This window comes from Amblyomma americanum, chromosome 8 (assembly GCF_052857255.1).
Source record: "Amblyomma americanum isolate KBUSLIRL-KWMA chromosome 8, ASM5285725v1, whole genome shotgun sequence".
Classification (NCBI taxonomy): domain Eukaryota; kingdom Metazoa; phylum Arthropoda; class Arachnida; order Ixodida; family Ixodidae; genus Amblyomma; species Amblyomma americanum.
This window is the reverse complement of record NC_135504.1, coordinates 111,834,081-111,860,220: the sequence shown is the minus strand read 5'-3', so window position 1 is coordinate 111,860,220 and position 26,140 is coordinate 111,834,081. Positions and strand designations below refer to the sequence as shown.

Here is a 26,140-nt window from a genome sequence, read left to right as displayed (position 1 = left end):
TTGGGTAACTTCTCACGACCAATAAATTTAACAGCCACTTGCCGCGGTGGTCAGTTTTCTCACAGTCCGGCGAGACGGTCGTGATGGCGCCACAAGATCACGTGACCTAAGCTGACCAACTGGATGTTTATTACGTGCTACACTTTGCGGGACAAACATAGAAGAAAGGAAGGATAATTCTGTGCTCGTTATTCCGTCTGTGTTTCCTTCTTCTGTGTTCGTTCCCTAAAGTATAGCCTGTAATAAGCATCATGCCCAAAGAACCAAGCCCGGTCCGCATCCTCTTTCTCAAACTAGGTTGCTTCAGCGGGGAGTTTTCGCTCACAACACCGACGACGCCGGATCTTACGTACAACAGCAGCCTTAACGCTATCGCGTTAAAAAAGATGGGTGAGGCACATAAGACTGCTAATGTTTCAGAAGGCGTAATCCCGCCCGCACACCTTGTGATCGCGGCCGTCATGAGTTACGGTATGATGTAACCGGGTATGCCACGCAGTTGGCAGTTGTACCTCAGCGTGGCTATACTTAGCCGCCGCCACGACTCCGCTGCACCCCTTCTGGTCTTCGTGCTAACTTCGTGAAGGCAGTCGCTGCCGCACCGCGGCCCGCCCTCCACCTTAAGGGTATGACGCGATGCCTAATAGGTTAATGCCCTTAAATGCAGAATTGGCCTTTATGTATAATTCACATTCATGAATCGCGGAAAGTCTTCATACCTCTCCCAGAGCAATGGTTCAGCGGTTAAGCGATGCGCCTCTTCCCTGGAATGGCATGTGCTGCCATTCATGAGACTTGTGCAGCTCCGGTTGCTTTTGCCGTGCAACCTCGTGAAACCACTCATTAATTAACCGCCACCTGCTAGATCCCATGAGGATGCTATCTTTTATCGCTACCATCGAGTGTCAACAAGGACACAAACAGCTGTGTTTTTGCTCAACAGGGAAGGTAAAGCTAACGCGCGCTACGGGACAGTCGCGGCTTCGCCACCGGCCGCGGCGACTCTATTTCGGTAGAGGCGAAATATATAAAAGTGACAGACGCTCAATCGTAATTATGCGAAGCAGTAGCGTTCGCATTGCGATTCGGGTTGTGTCCGATTTGAGTCGACGAACTGATTGATTCACGGCTTGTTGTGACGGGGCCTGCGGGAGAGGCTCTGTGGAGCAGGCAATTGTTGAAAACGTAGCGCCGAACGCACGAAGGCGTTGCGTGCAGTGCGGGTGGCGGTTGTATCCAACGCGCTTCGGCAAGACCTAAAACCTGAACCCGTGCGTAGCACGGACCAATGTCTTGATGTCGAAAGCGCCATTACCCTCACTGCGTGACAACACCAACCTCTTCACCCCGTGAGGTCGCTGCCTTCATTAGTTTGTGCGCATGAGTCCGCGTTTCGACGGCGGCGAAACGAAAAAGGCACCTGAGTGCTCTGCGATGCCAGTACACTTTAAAGATATCCAGATGGTCAGAATAATTCCAGAAGCTTCCACTGCGCAACTCGTTTCAACCTTTCTGATTTAACTCCTTCCTTTATCCCTTCCCTTAAGGCGCTGTAGAGGTGTCCACCAAGAAGTGAGACGGATACAGAGCCATTTCCTTTCCTCAAAAACCAATTTTCTATTACCCCTAGGGTTTGCATATTTCACGACCATGCTGCCCGTAACAGTAAGCGGTTGAACTTTCAGAAGTGTCGTTTACAACTTGGATAAATAAAAAAAAATTAGATGGATACAAAGTTTAAAATGCCGAAAACAAGGAGAAAGCGGTTATATCTGCTAACAATTTGCTAACGTAAACAGAACCTTAGCTTGAGGGCGCGTAAAGCTAACATTTTGTCCGCAAGCAGCGCAAAGAGTTCGAACTGTCACGCATAGTTAAAGAAGTCACTCGTGGCTCAGGTCATCTGGATAACAACAGCTGGGGTATGGCGGCAGGCTTCGGTAAGCCAAGGGCACAACAGCATCCCCTAGATAACAAAGGTCACCTTCTTCGCCTCTTAATCGCCGTGCGCTCGCGATCCCAGCGCACTGGAGCGCTCTCAACGCGAAAGAGCACATGGCTGAGGCCATATGTATACGCAGGTGTTTTCTGGTGGCCCCTCGGACGCGTTGCGGTCCAGAGCGCATGGCGGCGTATGTCATGATAGGCAGTGCTACTGATGAAATGGAGCTGGGCTGGTAACTCCCCATTGGACTTCTCCCCGAACAGCTCCGATAGGGCAGAAACCCCCGGCTGAGTCTTAGCCGGAAACAGCTAATAAGGCTGCTCGCGGACCGCAGCTCGTACGGTTTCACGTAAGTGTTATTGCTATGTTGTCGATGGGAGTTGCATCCAGAACCAAATGCGCACGCTCGTACTCCCGGAATCTAACGTCGAGCGTCTTCTCAACTGTGAAAACCTCCGACACGCACTAAACGACCTGACTTGGCACAATGCGAATCAGTGAAGCAAAAATTTGCTTGTTGACTCCACTCTTAAGGTATCGAAGTTTCTTTTTCTTAGACACACTCGGTCCAGCTAGCCGAAACAGCATTGTCAGGTCGCCGAAGTTGACCAGCACACTTTCGTTAAGGAGTACAACTCGAGACTCAAGGAAGCGCTCGCCTTATTCCTTGTGAGAACAGCAGGGGAATCCTTCATGAAGCAAGCCTTGAATTAGCTCCACGCCTATATTGCGGCCTCCCGGTTCTTGAACCACATACGAGCCGCGCCCGCCAGCCAAACGAGCACACGTCACAGCCTAAAGTCATCTGCCCTTGTTTTGTATTGGGCCACGCGCTCAACTTTTTCGAATAAATCCTCCGGGTCGGCACCCAGAAAAACGTAGGTCAGTGGCTGCCGTGGTTCCTGCAGCATTACGGATGGCGGGGTATTGACAGACAGCTGCATATTCGTGGATGTGAGGGCGCTAAAGGTAGTGCTGGGCAAGATGTTTCGGTCCTCACGTTTTGTTATACTTGATATGTCCAAGCTCTGGTTTAAGGTGTTGGACACGCGGCTGTCTTGGTCAACATCATCAGCCTGACTACGTTCACTGCAGGACAAAGGCCTCTCCCATATACCTGTATATCCAGTTAACCTTACATTCTGCCAGCTGTGGTCCCTCTTATCCCCGCAAGCTTTTGAATCTCATCCGCATGCCTAACTTTGTGCCATGCCCTGCTGCTCTTGCTTTTTCATGGTATTCAGTCGTTTGCCAACGAAGACCACCGGATGTCTTTCATTCGCATTACGTAACCTACAGAAGCCTCTTTCCTTTTCTTTGTTTGGACTAGGATGTCTAACCCGCAGGCGTTTCCTGAGCAATTCAGCCCTCACCCTCCCTCTTAACATCACGCCTTTCATTTTCTTTTCCATAGCTCACTCCTCGCTCCTCAATTTAGGTTAAACACGTTTTTTTAGCGAGCCACCGCGGTGACTCAGTGGTTATGGTGCTATCCTGCTGACCTGAAAGGCGCGATTTCGATCACGGCCGCGGCGGTCGCATTTCGGTGGAGGCGAAATGCCAGAGGCCCGTGTACTGTGATATATCAGTGCGCGCTAAAGAACCTCAGGTGGTCGAAATTACCGGAGCCCGCCATTACGGTGTCCCTCAGAGCCTGGATCAATTTGGAACGTCAAACCAAGCCGCCTTTCCGTGAGCCTCCACATTTCTGCCCCATAGGTGTGTACCGGTCAGATGTACTTGTTTTATACTGTAATCTAGAGAAATACTGGTAAACTGCCATTCATGACAAACAAATTAACCTGCTCCTCGCGCTTCGCTTATTTCACACTGCTTATCCTGATCTGGGGTCACTACCTGCCCTAAGAATACTGATTTCCTTACCACTTCCAGCAGCTCGCTAGCAACCGTAAACTGCTGTTTTTTTTTTCAGACTGTTGAACACTGCTTCCGTTTTCTACATATTACTCTTTTAGACCCACCTTCCTGTCGAAGGCATTCATTACACTTTTAAATTCATCCATAGAGTAACTTAGCATGGCAATATCATCAGCTAACCGCAGATAAATAAGGTATTATTCATTGCCTATTGTCCCAAACTATTCCCGATTCCTTCCTCTGAATACCTCCTGTAAACAGGCGGTGAATAGGATTGGCGATACCATGTTCCTTTGCCTGGCCCCCTTGCTTATCGGAATTTTATCGGTGACTTTGTCGAGGACTATGGTGGCTGCGCAACCGTTATAGACATGTTCCAGTATTTTATTATAGGGCTCATCTACACTCTCATTCTCTAAAATCTGCATGAATGCTGAGGTTTCGACTGAGCCAGATGACCACCTCTCGTAATATATGAAGGCTACATGTAGGAATAGGTTATATTCTGCACGTTCCTGTATCTCCTGATTGACAGTGTAGCCATGGTTTATTTTTGAGCAGTATTTACAACAGCCTACCTTACCACCGGTTTTTTGAAGTCTAAGGCTCTGCGGACTACATTAGCTATTACCGTAGTAAATAGCTTGTCGTCAACGGACAATAAAATGATCCGTCATAAAGTTTTTAAGCCCTCGACGTCTTCTTTTTTTAATGGTCAAGATGATGTTAGCGTTCTTCGGCGCTTCTGGTACGCTCGAGGCCATAAGGCATTGCGTATACAAGGTGGCTACTTTTTCTAGCACAGTATCCTGGGGCCCCAGTCCTTCAACATACCTGCTGTTACCTGACTCTCACCTGCTGTTTTCTCCATTTTCATTGCTGCTAAGGCTTTCTTTATCTTTTTTTCTAATGGCGAAATGACCTATTGCTTTGCGCTGATGCCTCTCGTATTAACGTCTTGATTACACTAGCCATTCCATAGACTTGCGTAGAACTCTTCGGCTACTTTAACTGTCTTATCCATATTCCTGATGACATTGCCCTCTTTGGCCCTTAGCACGTACTATCGCGATGGGAAGAAACGCGAACAACGAGGCGCCTACGCGCTCAGCTGTTTGAATTTATTTTGGTCGCGCTTTTGCATGGGTAGTAAGAAAAAGACGTTAGACTGGTCTAGAATGCAACACAAACGACTCTAGCGTCTTTTCATTGCCACCCAAGTGAAAGCGTGGGGAAAATAAATCCGAACAGCGGAGCGTATAGGCGCCGCGTTGTTTGCATTTCATTCAATCGCGATAGTACACTTTATTTTTTGCTGGTGTCAATTTTTCCTTTACCGCTTTAAAGCCACCTCAGTTTTTTACGCTTCATTTTCACCGTAATAAAGTCGCTAATGTCGGCTCCCTTTTGATTGTTTATTTAATTTTTTTATTCAAGTTTATACATATCGCCCTCGCTGGCATAATTATAGGAACGGCGTGGCAAAATAAAGGAACATTTAACGGCCCTAAAGTTGTAAATGAAACAAACGCAGGAATCACATATATCACCCTGATGGGCATTACATTAGTGCCTGTTGTAAAATAGACAGACACTGCATCGTACAAAATTGTCAATGGAAAAAATAAACACAAGCAACAAACACAGGGAAACAGCAAATTGGACAGAAGCAAAGTCAAATTCGGACAAAGCTATGCATATTGGCTAAGGGCATCAGAGAACGTAGCCGATTCCACTGACTCATATAGTACGCGTAAAAACTATTTAATATAGTATGCCACGTGCGAGCAAAAAATTTATTTGGTCTCCGTGGCTATCATGACATCGCTCAGACAAGCTACTCGGTTCCTGTATATATATATATTTTGTGGGATCGTTTTTTTTTTTTTTGCGCAGTGCATCCCGCAAAACGGCGACGCAAATTTGTTCACGGCGCGAGGACATGTCCACTTCATTAATTCGGCATTTAATATCACAGATGCTACTTGGAAAGGGTACCAACTGGTTACAAAGCCAGCGGCACGATTCTGAATAGCTTCTAAGCTATTAATGAGATTTTGTGCGTGGGAGCACCACACGATGCATGCGTATTTGAGGATAGGCCGAACGTTGATTATATATATATATATATATATATATATATATATATATATATATATATATATATATATATATATATATATATATATATATATATATATATATATATATATATATATATATAGTTTTTTTAATATTATACGAAGCGTGCTTTAAAAAAAATCAGGGGGGGGGGGGATTTGTTGACCTAAAGTGCGGCCAGGCGAAAGCCTTTAGTGCGGTGGTGCTGCTTGTGTCACTGATGTGTGGTTAAGATTTTGATTAAGTACACAACTGTTGGTGAATCTCAAATGCTGGAGGTACTGGAGGGCGTTTGGGAGGCATCCGTTTGATTCGACGCCTTTCTGCAAACACTCTCCAGTGTCCTAGACAAGGAGAACATGTGCGTTGGCAGGAAGTAGCGCAGTGGTTAGCACGCTCGGCTGCGGAACGGAAGGATGGTGGCTCGAATCCCATCGTGCACAAGGATTTTTTTCTTTATCGACTTGAAGAGCGTAACAGATGGGCGGACGGACACGAGCATGGCCCGTTAAAGGATTTCGCCCTAATATTTTAGCAGCTGCGCTCATCCATGAGTCATCCGAAGCGCTGGATGTAACGCCGGACGGAGGGACGGGAGTATGAGCCATTAAAGGCTTTCGCCTTAAAGTTGTTTTGACAAAGCTACTTACGAACGCGTCCTGCTTTCTTGGTCATGCATTGAACGCAATGATTCACTTGGTCGAGGTGCTGACCGTTCATGGGATGTGATTGCACAGAGTTACGATTTCTGGTGAATCGGCTATAGCAAGACTTGGAGACGATTGTAGCCAAAAGCCAGTTTTATACGAAAAGGATACACTATCGAGATCTCATTTAAAGCTAATCGGTCTGAATAATTACACACATTTCTGTATAAAATACGGTCGACTGCGTAGAGTTTTTCATGTTATTCCAGCACAGATACGTCTAACATAAATTAGAGAAAGAATAGGGCTTAAAACGAAGCCCTGTAGTCGCCCGGATGACAAAGAAGCAGCAGCTGATTCTACTTTGTTTATGAGTACATTCTGCGAACGGTCGACGTGATAGTTTTGCAGCCAGGAAAGAATATTCTGAGGAAATGTCTGAGCGGATAGCTTATGAAAGAAAAGGGCGTGACAGACTCTAAAAGCCACTAGCGAGCGAGCTGAATACCTCTTCTATAAATTTAAACAGCTAACAAAAGGTCTCCATTGGCTATTCCCATGCTGATAACCGACAAATAAAGTGTATTTATCAACATGGAAACAAATGCTAGCGCAAATTACACGTTCAAGTGTCTTAAATTTCCTGTTTTCCACATTGCAGGTGTTCAGAACTGACCAGATATTTTTGAACGGTGCAGATAACTGATTAAATGTCCGCGCAAGGTTTAAGAACAAAGTTGGGTAAACCGTGAGGGCCAGGAGGAGAATTTTGTTTTAGTTTCCGAAGAACATTGAGAGTTACCGAGCTATTAAGTGTAATTTCAGGCATAACCTTGCCATGCACGATAACTAGAGTGAGGCATGGTGTCGAGTCCGAAAAAACATAGGGGAATATTAGTTAAAGCAGGTTGCTTTATCAACATCACTGAAAACAATGCTACTTCTAGCAGTTATCGATGGGATTCCTATGTTAGTTTTAGTGTTGGCTTTCACTAAACTCCATGGATTTCCTGGATTACTTGTAATCCTTGATCTAAGAGAAGCAAAGAACCCTTCGCGAATATTTTTTTATTTCCGCTTTCAACTGCTCAAATCTCAAAAAAGCAGATGAGTTAGTCTGATCTCTGTACATCCTAAACATAGTATCTGTTTTGTTAATAAGCGTCCATTTCTTTAGACAACCATGGCTTAGACCTTCTACGTTTTACCCAAAGGAATTCGTAGGGTACATAAGTAGCAGTTAAGCCAAGAAACTTGTGTTTGTAGTTAGACTACAGTTCGCTATCAAGAAAGGCAGCTCTATAATGAATAAATCTGTCCAGATAATATTGTAGGGCCTGGATAATATTTTGATAGTCCTCTCAAATTACTTGATTTTGCTGGAACCCAGGGAGCGATGAAAGGTTTTATGCTAACAATGCATGCTATTACAGCGTTATGGTGGCGTATTGCAGGCACAACTGAGACAGATTGAATCAACAAAGGGGAGTTTACAAACAAGAGGAATGGTAGGTGGTGCAAGAAAAGAAAAAGGTCATTTATGTATATAAATTCCTACACTGCGTTAGACAGGGACGAGTGGGAGGAGAGCACTGGCAACTTATGCCACCGAACATCAATCATGATAAAATTTCCCCTTGTCAGGAAATAATCATTTGAAATATTCAGTGGAACATTTCAAGGGCTTTAATAGACTCAAAGTCATCAATAGGAGGACAGTAAAATGCACCTATCATGAGGTGTTCAGGATTCTCAAGTATCAGTTTGCACCACACTAATTCACATTTAACACCACCGATAACGTCCGCAAAACTTGCCATATTTTGCCTTACGATTAAGAATACACCTCCGCCGCGTGTGTCTCTTTTCGGTAGATACATATTCAGAATGAAACACTTCAGCACTGGCAAAGGACTCATCTATGACTCGCAGCCACTAAGCTCATCTCATCTGTGTTCGAGGAGAAGAACAAAGCAGCTAGTTGGTCAGTTTTATTTTATGCACTTGGACCATTGATAATCATGACACTATAACCCGCATGATGCGAGTAAAAATGTCGAAAAAAATGAGAACGTGAGAAAACGCACAAACATTGAACGATTTCTGTCCTCCTGGACAAAGCCAACCTGGGTTGTCAGATGGCTTCCGTACTAGCCTAAATGAAAGCAAAACCGAAAATTTTAAGCGAAAGGACTTGTGTCTGAGCTGGTTGTTGTGATATACTGGAAACAAATCAGGGAACAAAGGGACGCCATGCAGGAAGCAACACACATACACGAAGATGACTAACAACTGAGCTTTAATTCAAACGAACGAGCACATATATAGTGAAGTGAGGGGGAGGGGTTAATAGAGGGTTAGGTATGATGCGCGATGGTGGGGGAACAGAAGTAGTCGCGTCAATAGAGTGAAACACGATCAAAAAGTGAAAATTATGCAAACAAGAAAAACAATGGGGGGTAAAGCGCCACACCGAAAGTAAGGTAAAAGGTTGAAAGCAGTGGTCTTTAAAAACGATAACATTGTCCCAGATAAATGAATTCTTTATAGGTCAGTGCGATGGACGGAGTGCTAATGCAGGAATCTTTGTGGTTCACTGCTTCCACAACTTCTCTTGTTAGTTCTTAATTTTTTCTTGCCAGGAATAGAGACTCTTGAAGAGAGGTAGTACATCCTCTCGGCCCATAGTGTTCACAGTGCTTAGGCAGGTTTCTCCCAGCAGTGTTCTTGACAGATCTTGCATGTTCCATAGCACGTTCATTGTATCACCTACCAGTCTGGCCAATATGCATTTTCCCGCATGACAGATGTAACTTATAAACCATGCCGACTTCGCATGAATTATTACTGTCCCACTTGCGCTTCGCTTTATCATTGTTGATCTGTGCACACATCGACATCGCATTCGTAGGTGCCGAAAGAGCACCGAGACGCCACATCTTGCGGCAACCTTTTTAACATTGTGCGCAAGTGCTTGAGCATGCGGGATGACGAGTCTTGGTTTTCGCGCGTTGCCGTCCGTTGAAAGGCTGGAGATTCGGCAGTTGCAAAACACCAGTGTAGCGCATAAATAACATTTCATACACTGCAGATAAGACAATCGCAGGAAAGCTAGCTTTTTCAGTCTGGCTGTCTTTGTGGCAGAGCTAGGGCGTTCACAAGAACGCTCCAGTGCAGATAAAAGTGCCGCCATCGCCACCCCTCGCTTGACTATCTTCGAGGGAGCTGAGTCGTATGGTAGGAACGTTTTCATGGAACGAGGCTCATACTTCCAATAGACGTGGTAAGGGTTGAAAATGAGCATTGGGTCCAAGAAGCGGATTCTCCGACCCTCCGGAAGCTTCGACATGAATGCTAGGTCAGGACAGAATGCGTGAAAATCTCCAATACCGTGTTTTTCATAGACCACGTGCCCAGTGTCACATCATCATCACAAAGGATAAGACCGCGCTGCCCCTCCCCCTCATTTCACTATATATGTGCTCGTTTGCTTGAATAAAAGCTCAGTTGTTAGTCAACCTCGTGTGTGTGTGTGTTCCTTCCTGCGTGGCGTCCGTTTGCTGAATGTTGCTTTTCAGAATTTAAGTAGCCCAAAAGCTTTCTTGTTTTCGTAAGGCAACTCTGTAGCCATATAAAATTATATTCCGTAAGCATATATACATAATACTGGCGCGGCATTGGGATTTGAACCCCGACGCTCTTACACGCGAGGCAGACACTCTGCCTCTACGCCATTGCTGTCTCAAAGTGTAGGCGCATGCTCAATGGCATACGGCCCATGCGGTCTTGGATCTCGGCTTACTGGGGGAGTCCGATGTATTGAGAGAGTACCCAGCCTCTGTACCAGGTGTCATGTGGGGTTCGGGGCGTCTGCATATAGAGAACCGCAAGGCGCTGACGGATGACATCGGTAAGCGAAAAAAATTAGCTGTGGTTACACTCGGCTGAACCTACTAAAACGAGCGAAAAGCTTTATTGCATATCAGTGGTTTAGCTCGGACGACGACGATACAACGTCGAAAGACTAGTTCCGGCACATTGATCATTCATGGCTTTGTGTGTAGGTATGCAGACGCTACACGCATTTATATAGCGAAAAGCGCGTCACGTGATCTGCAGCAGCCGCGAGAGTGCCGTCGGCTTCGCATACGCAGCTGTGGCGAGGAGTGGCGAGTCACGTTGCGTGACGTCAGAGCCAACCGCTCTTCCTGGTTTGAAGGCCAAATTTCATAGCCACATGACCTTCAGCGTTTTACGCGAAAATTAGAGCTTTCGCTCAAAAACACAACAACATCCTCTAAACAGTCACTCCTAATCTTTCGTCTTATAAGTTCCGCGCGCTCGAGGCCCCAGCAGTATGGTGACGAAGAAACTGTGTCAATGTGTACCCCGTGTTACAGCTGCGCGATAATGGCAAGCAGTATGCAAGGTCGAGCGGGCCACAGATTCGGGTCCCCTCTTCTCTTCCTGCGCTGACGCATTTGTTCAGTACAGAAAACGTCACATTCTTCAGGTCGTCAGGAAGCATATGCGAAGCCACTTTTGCATATTTCACGCGGGGTAAAGAAAATGCGCAAAAGATTAAATCCCTCGCATTGAACTTGCGAAAATACGTAGCCCGATAATGCTCTCGAAGAAAAACAACCCCCCGTCTCCACGTCCGAGCCAGGGACGACGAAGTGAGTGAAGGCTGCATTGGGTCCTGACCTCCAATCCAGAACAAAGCAGTCACTCCGAAATCGACATGAATGACATGAGCACAAACTGCACCATTCCCCTGACCGCTCATTCCGAGGCTCACGTCCGCCCTGTTGTTCAAGCGCACACGGCTGGCACACTCTCGGCCATTAAGTCAACGGTATACGACCTTTGGCAACGACACATCATGAGATAAAAGCTTAATAGGAGCAGCAAATAACTAGCCACCGTTCACGACCTAGTTTGCGGGCATTGTCTCTTAGTGTTTTCAAAATACAAAATGTTGAAAGGATAAACATTTGCCGCTCTACACTTGAGTGTGACATGGATATAAACACCACCTGCTAAAAAAGTTGCGTATGGTGGATGACACACCCGCCAACTCTGACCAGCAGCCGAGACAACGCCGTTTTGATAATTCTTAGGATGCCAAGATTGCATAATCTTTTACATTGTGTTGTGTGGTGACCTGCGCATTACCCTTGCTTGATCCGCGTGGACTGCACGTGAAAAACTGTGGACGTGCGTTGTCGCTACTTGATAACAATATTTCAGGCCACACTGTTTCCAGCAGTCCGTGCTTGCCGGCAAGAAAGAGAACTTTTGAACTGCTTCAATTTTTTGCTCACACGGTACCGCTCCCTTAAACGTTCAACATATCGTAATCATCATTAGCATAGAAATACGGCCACAGCAAAAGAAATGCTGCTCCTATTGAATTCCAACAGCGTTATGCCTGCACCAGTTACCTTGAATGGTTAATCCATATACGAGATATACCCATGTGTGTTACCCGATTTCAAAAAAACTTGTCATAGTAAGTAGTGCGTCTACGTTGGTGCATCAGTGAGACTTACTTGTTGCGTTGACACTTCAACAGCATAATCTCCGCGCTCCTCGGATCTGGGATCTCGCCGCGCACCAGACCTGGTTACTCACAACGGCGATCCACAATGCCTATGTGTAGCTTCTTTTAAGTTACGCCCCACAAGTAACAATTTAGTCTTTTTTCTCAAAGCTAGGATTTCTTTTCTTCTTAGAGGTGAAATATTGTGGTGGCGTGGCGATTCAAACCCGCGGATGAACTGTCCACTCTACGGCTGCTGCAACAGCACGTGAATTCATGAACCCGCCTGGAGGACCCTATAAATGCTAAACAGCTAATCGATTGTAATCTAGGCGATGTAATATGAAATAAAAAGGCTATATTTTCAGGCTGACTTTCCACCCGTGTTTACCTCGCGTTTACCCAGCAACAGCTAATGGCCGGCTAAATGAGATGTTTCTTGTACAAAACTGAGACCTATGTTGAACAGTAAAATTTTTCTTTCGATTAACATTTGCGACTAAGAACGAAAGCATCCGTCAACAAAAGGCTAAGGCATAAATCGTTTCATGTGACACCACCCCCCTCAAGAAAAGGCAAGGAAATATATCAAACTTCTCTTCCTCTTATGAACGCCCTAGTGCTCTCTGGTGCAATAAGAGTAGCCACGATATCTTACCGGTAGGTTAGAGGTCTGCCTGTCCTTTCTAATTACCAGCTCTTTTCGCTTTTATCGATTATTTATTGGTTTATGGTTTATGAGGGTTTACCGTCCCAAAGCGACTCAGGCTATGATGGACGCCGTAGTGAAGGGTTCCGGAAATTTCGACCACCCGGGGTTCTTTTACGTGCACTGACATCGCACAGCACACGGGCCTCTAGAATTTCGCCTCCATCGAAATTCGACCGCCACGGCCGGGATCGAACCCGCGTCTTTCGGGCCGGCCGCCGAGCGCCATAACCACTCAGCCACCGCGGCGGCTATTATCGATTGTTTATAATTGCCTTACATGACCATCTGAAGGTAAGTTTGTCGCAGCCTAAAAATCATTTGCAATTGTTCCGAAGGCGAGAAATAAATTTTCTCCGCTCTCGTGTGCAGTGCAGCAGGGCTTGTGTCCCTTGCATAATAAAAATCTGAGGAACTTGTCAATGCGTACTCACGTAGAAGAGCCTTGGCATCACAAGCGCCGTTGGAAGGCTGAAAGCGGACGCGAGCAGGAAGACGCCGCAGTTGATGGCAATGGCAGAGGCGGCGAAGTATAGGAACTCTTCGCTCCAGGTCGTGGCACCCAGGGCCTTGTACAGCGCCCACAAGAGGGAACCCATAGTCTGCAAGGAAGTAAGGCATCGTGCAAGGTGAGCTTATCTGATTCTACAATAAGTCCAAGCTACTGCAGCCATCCAGAAAAAATTGGTGGTGGTTTACCTCTGGTTAAACCTGGACTGACGCGATAGCTAAGCTGGGTGAGTGAAACTTTTTTTTTTCAAATCAAATTCATTTATTTCACCACATATATAAATGGTAGGAGCTCTTGGGCAAAAAGCTGCTCGGGACAGCTTGACGAGGCCAACCGCGTGAACAACCACGTGGCGAACCACGTGATCAGCCACGGCGCCGCGCCGCCGGCAGCTGCTCCGCACCACGTAACCAACCACGTGACCCTGTGGCTGCGCCGCCACGCTGAAGGCTCGAAATGCTACCGTAATGTAGCTATCGCTACAAAAAACTTTCGGTAGCAGCGCACGTAGTCAATCCCTCGCGCAAAAGCAGCGACATCATCATTCGCCTCCAACGACCGCGCTCGTTCTCTCTGGCTCCTTTCGTGCGCCGATGGTGGCGGCACCTAGATCGGGTCTGGCTTGCAAACGCTCCCTGTATTCGGGCACAGAGGGTCGCGCACACGTATGCATTGATTTCGTTTGAGCCTTACGGTTTCCACAGCCTTGGTCCTCCGTGTGTATATGTGCGGGTCTAAGCTGTCTGCATTTGCTGATGTGTGCTTTTGCATGAGATTTCTGTTTGTGTGCATTAAGGTGTATTTGTTTATATCTGTGCACGCGTATTCGTGTGTACTCCTTCGTCTGTAAATGAACGCTTGCGTGCGCATGCTTCTGCGTAGAAGTCAGTGTGTGTTTGTGTATCAATCAATTGACGAGTAGCGTCCCTCTTCCCTGATACTACTGCGAAAGGTATACCTCTCAAGTGCCTTCTATGCTTTTATGCCCAAAAGCTGTGCTGCAGGATGGAAGTCCACCAGGAAAGAGCGCAGATATCACCAAATTCCCCATCAAAACAATGCACCAGCGGACCTTCGGGGCCTTTTGCGCCGTACTCCCAAGAATTATGCCGCAGCATTGGCCGGCAAATAATGCGCTCGCTATCATGCGACTTGAAGATTTAATAAGTAGGAGCAACAACTCTAATAGTGAGAGAGAGGGGAGAGGAAAGCGGTACATTTCAGAAGACGATGTTAGGTTTAATTTATTTAGGGGCTTTATTAGAAACTGCATCCCTACGGGGCGTGCCTGTGCCGGTCAGAAGAGATGAGCATAGAATGCACATGTGAGCCGGTTACCACCGGCGGTGCTGCCACAGCTCAGTGCATGAAGCAACAATCTGGGGTTATATGTTAAGCCAGGCTAGAGAGGCTGCTGAGCCAGAGAGCTCAGCAGGTCTGAAGGCGTGCGTATTTGTCGCTAGAGGCACCAGTAGCCAACAGCTGCGCGTCATTGGCGATTGCCACTAAGGAAGAGATAGAAAGGATAACCAGGGAGCTTAACCAGACAACGGTTATGGCTGGGCAGTCTGCACCGGAACACCGGATAAAGAGCAGGCGTGACGCAAACGCAAAATGGGAGCCGACCGAGAAAGTTACTTTATTTCGCACTTCAAATGCCGGGGTTCTTAAAGGAACATGCCCGCCAAATATCGTGCTCGTATGAGCAATGGAAGATGTTTTCAGGTTGTTTAAACCTCACCCATTGACTATTTAAACCAAGTGTGACTTGATGCAGGATGCGTTTTCGTAGCTTCTATTGCTTCGAAAGAAGGAAAAGATCTAAAGCGTGTCTTCCTTTAAATACGTTTAAATAGTGACATTTTTGGTTGACTGGAGATGTTCGTTAGTGTTGGACCGCCATGAGCTGTTTTGCTAGATGTGAAGCCTAGTTTTTGCATTTTACAAATCCTGGCGGCTAGGATTTGAGACAGTGATGTCTCATTCCTCTTCTAATTCTGTGAGAAAGGCGCATGATTTGTGAAAAACCACTGAGAGGTATAGATGCATTTTGTCATTTTATGCTGAAGCAGATGGACAACAACCTCATAACAAAACCGCAGAATAGCGGCTGTGCCGAGTGGAAGAAGAGGTAGAAGATTAAGAAATGTGCCAGAAAGGGTTATATAAACCACTTCAAGCAAAGGAGTGTGAAGGCGGCTGGACGTCAGGCACTGTTTTGGATTGGTATAGCGCAACCAGTGTTAATAGGAAGCTTCTGAAAACGCAGGTTCTGTGCATTTAAGGGACATTTTGTCTTCAACCTAAAGAAAAGTGAGAATTTTAAATGTACTCTTCATCCATCTACTGAGCTCGAAAAACCAGGATAAAAATTAAGGTTTTCTTAATAAATATCTGTATCGGTGAAACAGGTGTGATCAATTGAATATGAAAATTCAAAAATTTATTTTTCCAAGCATATGCATCCCTGCGCAATTCTTCATGTTCTTTTAATAAAACCCGTAATTAAGAATATGGATGTAAATTTTCATTGTTCTGATGAACAGTTGCTGTGCCACTGTGCCTTTCTCAATGATGCACTGCACAGATATATTTGTTCGTTTAACTTTACATCGGCGCAAAGTTTTTCATGGTAGCGAGTCTTGTACATGTTACAGAAAATAAGTAAGCGATTACGGTCTGTTTTAGTTTATGGAGGTTTAAAGTCCCAAAGCAACTGAGGTTATGAGGGACGCAGTCGCAAAGGGCTTCGGAAATTTCGACCACCTGGTGTTCTTTAGCGTGCACTGACATCGCAAAATAGACGGGCCTATAGAATTTCGCCTTCATCGAATATCGACCGCCGCGGCCGAGATCGGACGAGCGTTTTTCGGGTCAGCAACCGAGAGCCATAACCAGAGAGCCGCCATGGTAGCTGGGCAATCGATTACGATTACTTCATCTAAAGTGTAACTCATCACAATGGCCAATTACCGCCCCAGAAAGTAACTTAACAATTACAGAACAGTACTCGACTACTGTTGCGTTACTTGTCTTCAAACTTTGTTATCATAATGCAGATTTAAACTACATTAAACTATAGTGCGGCTTGCTTGATATTTTTACACGTTGTTATATTTCCTCAGAAGTTGTTTTTTTTTTCAATATTTTTATGCTGATTCCGCATGCAACGTTTCCTCGTGAAAACATCAGCTGCTACACTGAACACTTTCGATGTAAGTTCTGGAGGGTAAGTCTTTGCGCTCCAGCTTGTAGTTCCAAAATGCTTCAATGCCAATTTCTACGTCCTCTACAAAGCGCCGAGCGTCGTGCCGATCAGTTTGTAGGTATACTTTAATTCTATCTAGAATCCACAGCGGTCAGCTTCGGTGATCAGTTTTATGCACACAAGTCCGTAATATGTACAGCTTCCTCAGTTGCTCCGGCGTTGTGCAAGATATAACTGCGAGCGATGAGCCGAAGAATTCGAGGAAACCTCATTGGCCTACATCTGAGCAAGGTGTACCGTTGCGTAGACGATTAGTTTGTCTTCCTACAAGAGGTGTAACCTGACAGCATGGTGACTACCACTCTTTAAATTCTACGCATCTACAGCCCATTGCCAGTAGGACTCAAGTTCAGCTGTTAGTTTCCTGTTGACAATGCCATACAGTATTTCGATGTCTTCATCAAGTTCTTTGAGTCAGACATGTGCTGGACGTGTTGCCCCAGATCGCAGAACACTGCACTACCTTTCGACAACGCTCATCCTAAGCCGTTTAAACAGGAAGTAGCTAGCACTAATCGTCAGGCAGCTCCTAATAAGTATTTTACACACCTGTTAAGTTAAAGCTTCGATGACCAAGTAGCTCGCCTAGTTAATGCTGGTTATTCGTCGTTTTATTTCCATCATATGAGAAGGCCTGCTTTGCCAAACAACAAAGACAGCAAAGCGAACAGCCAAGTTCTTCCGTATTTCCGCAGGCTATCGCAGAATATTAAAAAGATGGAAAATAGTTATCACATTTGCGGGATTTTCTATCCGCAAACAAGCTCGACAAGGTCTGTGCCATGCTTGGTATTCGAAAGCACGAATCATAGTCTGAAAAGCATGTCAGTAAGTACAGAAAATGTAAGATCAAATTTATATATGAAATCCCTTCACCTTCAATAGCGTTTAAATTGTACAAACAGGAACATGCTGCAACGATAGGGCGAGAGAACATTACTTGAACATAAAAAAAAATTCTGTGGTTTCTTGGCATACAATTTTTAGAGCTCTCGTTGTAGACCGCTCTTCAACAAAACCAAGTTTCTTGCGCACACCAAACACAAATTCGAGCAAGAGATAATCCCTTCTTTTCTTATTTCTATACAGTGGTAGGCAAGTCGTCAGTACAGCCTCCGTTTCACTCATCGAAAAATAGCGGCGATTTCTAGACGGACACGTGCAGGCTGCTTCTCAGTTGTGGAAGGTGATTCCTGTCTTCTTTTCTGCGATTTTGATATGCCTTGAATACCCTTTGACTGGGACTGCCTTTTTTATTTTTGACACGGGTTTGCTATGAGTGGTTTGAACTAACTGCACTGGTTCCTTGATTTCGCCTTTTCTTTTTTACTTTTTCTCTTTTGATGAAGCCTGGCTAAGAGGTATAAAATTATGCGTTGTAAAACACAGGTAATTTATCCTTTATTTCAGGTTGCAAGGCGGTTTCATATCGATTTTGTTTTTTTTTGTATTTTAGAATTATGGCGAGTGCTGTTAATAAGCAATGACTCTACGAATAAATATGGTTCATCGCTTGATCATGTGATGTTTTTAACGGGCGATGGTTGTACCTATAAAATATGTGCTCTTAAACTAAAGAAATCATATGGTAGTCAGCGCCCGTCCTGTTAGTAATTCTTCTCGTCCTCCACCCCATATTGGCGCTGTTTGTAACACTGTAATAAGGTAACCACGTGAGCTCGTTGGTGTATTTCGACATAACTTCACCAGCGAAAGCACGAGACACCAGGAGAACAACAACACAGCATTGTCCAGCGTTGTCCTGTGTTCTTCTTCACCTGGTGTCTCGTGCTTTCGCTGGTGAAGTTATGTCTGTTTGTAAGACTTCAAGGAAAACGGAGCATTTTTATCACAACCAACTTGGTAGGCAGGACGTATTGCAAGAAGCGTTCATAGATGGCGCTAACTAAACCAGGAACGAAGACCACCATTTATACCGGTACGAAGCGCAACATGGCACAAAGCCAGCCATGGGCACCTTCGTGCGCGGCCGTACTATTTGACGCAATCGCATCGTCACGAACGCTTCGTCTCGGTAGCCTTTTTTGCAAAGAAGTAATTGATTACCGGTAATCCATTACAGAAAAAGAGTAACTGATCTACCCCAAACGTTACCGTTTGAAAAAGTAATCAATTGATCCCGAAATTACAGAAAAATGTAATTGGTGGCAAGTAATCGATTTCAAGTAATCAATTAGGTACAACTCTTATTATATCTTAGTGTGCTTGATGCAAACATATAAATCAAAATTCAGGCAAGTTTCATGTTTTTTATCACCACCGAACAAAAAAATTGCTAAAGAAAAAATACATCTACGCCTTGCGATGTACCACCCCCCTTAATGACGGGCTTGCGCAGCGACCTGTCATTTCCTCCAGCTCAAGCATAACGGCATCGGGAAAGAAAGCAATGCCTGGCAAGGCTTCCCTGGCGGTCACTGGGCAACACTCTTAGGATATTAATCTGCCCATCTGGAGAGAGACTAGGCTGGCTCTTTAAAACAGCAGCTTTTGTGTCTCAGTGCTAAAACCAGGACATGCGTCGTTCATCATAACATTACAACTACATATGTCCCTCGTGTTTTAAAGTCTTAAGCCATGCAATTCAGGAACGAGTTGCAGTTTGTGAGATAGCAACCCAAGCATCGCAGAGCAGTTCCTTGCAGAAAAGGTAAAACCCTACCTGGGCCAGCAAAATGGCGCCGCTCGTTTGGGCAAGGTTCGCTTCACTTGGAATTATTGATCGTTCACGTGCTATACCTGCTGCTAAGAGATGGCGAGTGAAGACATATTTTCGCATTGTCTCATTTTGCAGACTGTTCGAAAAGTATTTTTTGGACACCCACCCTGCGATGGCGAAAAGTGAGGCAGCAAGGAAAGATATGACATCTTCAGGAATGCGTCTCTAGACTTTTTCACAACATCAAGGGCTCCAGGTGCGCTCTTTTCTGTTTACAGTTAACACCTGTTTGCTTCCTTAGCAAGAAACGAGGTGCTGAGGCAGAAATCTACTCTAGTCCAAGCTTGGCAGGATTTGAGCTTCAATTTGCGAGTAGTCAGCGGACGGAAAGAGTACTACAAATGTCACATGCGCGTAACAAAATCTCTGAAATCTTGTTGAAATTTTCTTGCAAAAAACAAACTTACCTAGAACTTAATTCACACTTGTAAAGATGTATGATATTCTTATAAAACGAAAAAATCTGCAGTTGAGCTGCTTTTATAACACTGCGACCCTCAAAACGAAGTCCCTCTTCAGGAACCTGTAACTCCTGCAAATATATTTCCTCTTTAGCACCATCCCACGCTCTCTCCTGTACGTCTTCTATAGAGCATGGGCCCCGTCAAAGTGTCATAGAGCTCTTGTCGGCACCCCTAATCTTCTTATTAAGTTTGAAAATTATTTGCATGTGAAAAAGACCAATCTGATTGCCCAAAAAGATTTTATTGTGTCATTCTTAAGTTGAAAATTAGTTTTGGGTACTGTACACGAGAGGAAATCTTGTTAGAAAACACGAAAAGGCTTGCTTGTCACGCGTAGTTATGGAGTAAACATTAATATTATGTTCAGACAGTCGCCTATTTCATTCTGGAGGGATTTTTACACGAAATAAAAACAATCACAACAGCCAAAAACAAAAAAGTATTCGCTGACGGAAACTTTCGGTGACACCTATTATCTTACCCAAGATATTGCTACAGAAAAAGCGCCTCCGTGTGACTGTTACTCTACTAAAAATGTACCACACGCGACATAAACGCAGCGCACACAAATGGGCGCACTCTCCACTTAGGGATTTTTTCACAGCACGCAACGGCCCTGCTTGTGGCTCCGCTTCACACGCTGCGGGCCTCCTCTAATGTGTGCATGACGTCATGCGCGTCCCAGCCAATACACACTAAAAGATACAAGAAGGGTTTCCTTCCCGGTGCGGCTTCTATTTTTATAGCAATAAGAGCGGCAAGGTGGTTTTCACAAAGTATACAGAGCACTGAACAAACATCAAATGGCAGTCTAGTCTATTGGAGAACAAATCATTTTACTCTAATTTCCACAGTAATGATATAATGTTATTTTCGATAGATGTAAGGTTGCAGCTTGTGCATGGGTGTGGGTCAGGCCAGATATCAGGAGTGCTTCTGTCATAAAAACTGAAAGGAACACTTAAGCTCCACCTTAATGGTATGGCTCGTATAACGAGACGGCTTTAAATGGTTAACGGCTACATAGCGCAATTGGTCATTCTCGACTTTACATTCATTCCTAGAAGTCCCCGAACCACTTCTAACGCAGTGGCTTGTGCGACCCAGGTATCTTTTCCCTAGGAACCTCTCGTGACCAGTCAATATATTTTAATGCCACCTGCCATGATGGTGGGCAGCTCGCAAAGAACAGGGTTAATTGGAGAGAAATGGGAGAAGCCTTTGCCCTGCAGTTGGCGTAGTAAGGCTGATGATGATGATTCCATGATGGTAAATGTGCACACAATCTGGTGGGCAGGTTGTGATGACGCCAAAAGGTGACGTTACCTGGGTGGCTCATTTAGGTTACTCCTCCGGGAATATTTCGCTTACAATATCGACGAGGACGACGCCAGAGTTTTTACACAAAGGAATCCTTAACGTCGTGTCGTTGAAAAGTGCATATCAAAGCTAGCAATGTTAACTAATTGACTATCACAGCTTTTATTCACAACTTCTATTGAAATTATCTCCGAAATACGCACAGCCGGTTGCGCGAACAACCTCGAAATGTGTAACGAGCGTGTCCGTGCACTTCAAGAAGGGGACATCCGTATTTATTCGGAAAGCCTTTTTCTGTAAGCTGACAAGCTTGCTTAGGTCTTTGGCTGCGGCAGTACCCCAGACGAGAGAAAAATAAGATATCATAATTCGAAAAGACGGTTAAAAATCTTGTCTTTACGTTGGAATACTGAGTATAGTTACCATAATACTCCTACAGTCACTCTATATTTCCACTGAATGCAGTGACATCCTCGCTGCGACATAGGCTCTCAGTAAACCTTACTTCCATATTTTGAAATCATTTTTCGGCACAGTTTCTTCACCAGTAGCTGTAATATTAAACAATTCATCTCGTTTTGTCGCCCCAGCAATAAGATGCTGCTCTCCGTAGCGAAGATAACGTCACACTGGCCTAAGGAAGAAGCATACCCATCATGGCGCTTATTTGAATAAACACCTGTCATGCCCATATCACACTGGTATATTGACACCGTTTCCTACCGAGCGTGATGGCATGTTTCACCAACTTCACAGCTGGAAATGCCTTCTTGCCAAATAAACTGTGCGCTGGTTATGTGAGAAATGTAGCGAGTACGGTCACTGTGACTCCACAGGGCTGGGTGCCAGGGCGATTGGGTGACTAGAGGCAACGCCGCCACCAAGCGACAGTTCTTGGGATCGGTCGTATGCTTACCTACCCTACGGTTTCCGTCGACACAATTGATATCAAATATAAATCGTATGTAAACGAAATGAATCGTTCCGAAACAAGGCTCCTGTAACTTTCTTCTTTTTATGCGAAGAAAATTTCTTGCCCGCTGGTGAATTCCCCGGCAGATAACAGAGTGTTGGCAAAGAAAGGAAAATCGTAGCTTGTTTATGCCAGTCTAAAAATAAAACAGAATTCCTTGAGTACCGCCACCTGGTGCGACAATGAATGATGTGGTTTACTTGTTTTTAGAGCCGCTGCCTCAAGGTTTCCACCATCTGAACTCATTTTCTTGGAAATTTTCGTGCGTTCACTTGGCCGGCGACTTTCTCATTTTTTTTTTTTTACGACGGGGAGCCTACGCTTGCCCACAAAGCACTGCTCGTCGGGTGAAGGCGTTAAGGTTATTGCTGTCGGATTAAATTCCTAGCCAGAAGCAGAGAATGAATCGCTGAGAGCCTCATCGAGGGCGGCAACGCGCGTCCTCATCACCACGAAGTTCAAGTGCCCTTGTACACTCTTAGTGCGCGCCCCTCTACCATACTCACTATTTCCACGAGGTTGAATAATCCGTCAGCGGTCCTGGTGTAGCTCCGCAGGTAGACTTGTACCATGGTTTCTGGCCCTCCTATCTCGCTGCTCGTCTTAGGCCTCTGCGCGTGTGTTCGATAATGGTGGACAGCGTCACGTTTTCCCGCCGTCCAGTAACGGTACGTACTGAAGTAATGTATTCTGCCTAGGCTGCTGCCAATCTTAGTGCAAGCGTTGTCGCTCTCTGAGACCCGTTTCGGTGATTTCCAGCAATAGACGTTGCTAAGAAGCCGATTTCAAGCTCAGTGGATAATGGGCGGAAATTAAAAAAGAAAACAGCTTGGGGGCTCTCTTAACCACTATCTTAAAGAAGAAAATGTGACACACTAGGTTGCCTACTGTGTTGTCTGCAATGAGTATTCAATGTTTTTGTTCAAATGTTCCCGCCAGAACTGCATTTGGAACCGGTTCCATTGCCCTTCTAGAATGTTCGAGTATCTGTCATTAGAATATCATTTGGGATTATACCAATCCAACCCACTAATGCATATAAATTCATCCTTGAGTGATTAATATTAATACATCTTAATCCATTTTCGGGTTCGTTTCGAATTTTGGGGGTGGGCCAAGTTTCATATTTTAAGAGTCCTCAAATTTTCAATTTATCGGTGGCCTTCGACTGGTCCACTGTTCCATTGTCATAGAGGATTACACCAATCCGACCAACTTATCCACCCTAATACACCGAATAATCCACCCTAATCCTTTTTAAGGGCTGAGCCCGCTTCCAAAAATATTGGAGTCCACTAGGATTTTTCGGAGGTAGGCGTGAGTTTCAAATTCGCGGCCATCTAATTTTCAAATATGTTGGTGCCCTATGATTGGTTTACTTATGGTCACATAGTGTTTATTATGTCAAGACCATCTGCATCAACGAAATAATTTCGTGACATAGAAGTCAAAAATTCCTTGGTAGACGACAACGTAAATGCGATCACATTTAAATCCTGCAATCTACTGGAGCATGCGTGTTAACCGAAGCAAAAACCCCGGAGGAAAGCTGTCTCCTCCCGTATGCACTAACTACACATAAAAGGTTCCCGTAATCGTTAGCTCAAACCTTCGTGCAACCTTCTCGGCTGTGTTTTAGCTTTCACAACAAATTCACTGTATCTTTAGTTTTATGCAGTCACAGAGTAACGTTCTCGGGGCCGTGTTGCCGACAGCACCAACGGCACAGCTCTTTGTGTTAACGTCACATGGCGGGAAAGTTTAGATGCTCAGTAACGATACCTTACGCCACGTGAAAGGCACAGAAGGTTAAAATACATTGCACAAACATGCGTGCATGGCCTTTAAAATCTAAGGAGAAATATAACTGAATTATTTGCAGCGAAATTTTTTTTATATAAAATGATCAACACACTGGCATTTTGATGAAAACAGAACAGAGACACAGAAAGAAGACCACAGGAGAAGCCTTCACAGGGTTTCACAGTACAAGCCACCACAGGACAGGTCTTCTTGCTGTGTCTCCGCGTTGTTTGCGCTCCTGTTTACATCATGAACAGCATCCAACTAGCCTAACATTCCATTCTGCTGGACACTTGCAATATTGCCTTCGAGATTTGGTAAACAAAGCCTTCTGTGAGACCTTCACGTCTTCAAGCATGATCTACAGCCAGTGGCTAATAGCAGATATCGACAACGGCTCCAGGTCACGCGTCCAGGACACTTTCGTCCCCAAGAGTTCATGCCATAGTGAAGTATAGCGCAAAAAATATAAGTGCACATTTTTCTCGAAAGAAGCCGTTGAAGGGAATAATTAAATAATTCTATATGCCGTTGTTGAAAGGCCGGTTGCAAAGTAACCTTCATGGTTAATAAAATTTGTTTTTAGTGTATATATCATAACTGCCGTTCTTTGTCAACTCTTTTATAAAGTTACCAGGCTGAATGTTTGTTGGCCGAGAGGCCAGCGGACCGAAACCGCAGAAGTTTTAGTGGCACATTTTTTGAAGATGTCAAGTCTTATAGATATAACGCGAGGCGAGACGTCGTAACTGAGAGAAATATGAATATGAAATCTACAGACACATCCAGGAGCACGCCGTATGACGGGCAGTTCACGCAGCCCGATGCCCTTCTCACCGTTGCCTGAGACTGGGGTTTCCTTTTCTTGTCGTAATGAACAATACTATCCATGATACCCCTGAAAAGTGTGTGGGCGAAATGCTACCCCTCTCACCTTCACAAGAGGGTGTGTTTTGTTTCAAAACATTTAAAGCTAACCTAGATTCGGCCTTGCACACCTATAAAATCAATTTGGAGTTGCAGCCAATTGGGTTTCATCGATTTTGATAGTAGGGAATCTCGAGAGCTTGAGAGCAATGTAGTTTCAGTTTGAACCCCGAATAGGGACAAGTTTCCTGAAAAATTCACGGCAACATAGTGCACACTACTTGAGTAAAAAAGTCACAGCGGTAATTGTGTACTGAAGCGCCCGGTGGATAATTAAAACAGGAACAGAACGGCTTAAATGACAGCAATAGTCAATTTTCATAACGTCCATCCCGTGACCCACAAAGCTGATCTCCATTATCTACTAAAAAAAGGAAAAAAGGAAGTTTTTTTATGACTTACTCTGTACGTCGTTTTAAGTGGCGCTGCACCACTCTTCTGAGAATACCCCACATGCATCTATCGTTTTGAAAGCATGTATTCTTTAGGTCTTTTTGGGTCACAAGCGTATCAGCTAGCCGAATTGGCGAGACTATAAATCCGGACAAGTGCATTTAAAATCGAAAGGAAAAAAGTGGGAGCAGCTTTCCAAGAGTGGTGAGTTGTGCATGAATCAGTAAAGCCTACGCTGCCACAATGAGCAATTCTTAATACCTTCAATTTTGGCACATTACTAAAGTAAGTCAACGCAGCTATCAAGATCCCAAGGCAAAGTGACGATTCCAACCATGGACTGACATTGGCTTGAAAAACACGCTTAGCGCACTCACCGTGGCAGAATTTAGCGTCTTCCTCTTCTCCCCTCGTTCTTCTTCACGTTTCACTTCGTCGTTTTCTCCTTTTTGCGTCTAACTTGATAAGTTTCGCGCACAGACCTCATTTCTTATACGGCTGGTAATTTTTCAGTAATCAGTTCGGTCGGATATAAACTTGAACTACGTACTCCCAATATTGGTAGGCATAAGCACATTTAGTTGTTATGAGGGCCTGATAATCTAGGTACCAAAATAGCAGGCAAGTATCAGCTAATTGTAACTACGTATCAAGTGCTTCCAAAATGTAAATATTCAGGAGAAAACAAAAATATCAAATTGTTGGAAGAGTTTCAAAGGTAGGCATTACAAATCAGGTTCCCCTGCGTCCTCTTTATTGATTATCTGGTGATGAATTCAATAGCAAACATTCTTCTTACGAGCGATAGAACCGCGAATTGAGGCCGCATTCCCTAACGATTAATTTCATTTTCAATTTCATTGGGCGGTGGCGACACTCTGGACAAAATCAGTACT

General features: G+C 44.8%; 1 protein-coding gene across 1 annotated transcript in view; it reads right to left on the bottom strand.

The window, feature by feature from the left end:
• LOC144100633 (uncharacterized) overlaps positions 1-25,657 on the bottom strand; it is a 28,864-nt gene extending 3,207 nt beyond the window's left edge. Inside the window, exons 1-3 of the mRNA XM_077633516.1 lie at positions 25,622-25,657; positions 22,628-22,732; positions 13,280-13,447 (exon numbers count right to left, since the gene is read on the bottom strand). Of these exons, the coding sequence (XP_077489642.1) occupies positions 13,280-13,447; positions 22,628-22,693 (234 nt within the window). The 5' untranslated portion in view covers positions 22,694-22,732; positions 25,622-25,657. The remainder of the gene's footprint in view (positions 1-13,279; positions 13,448-22,627; positions 22,733-25,621) is intronic.
• Positions 25,658-26,140: the final 483 nt, after the last annotated feature.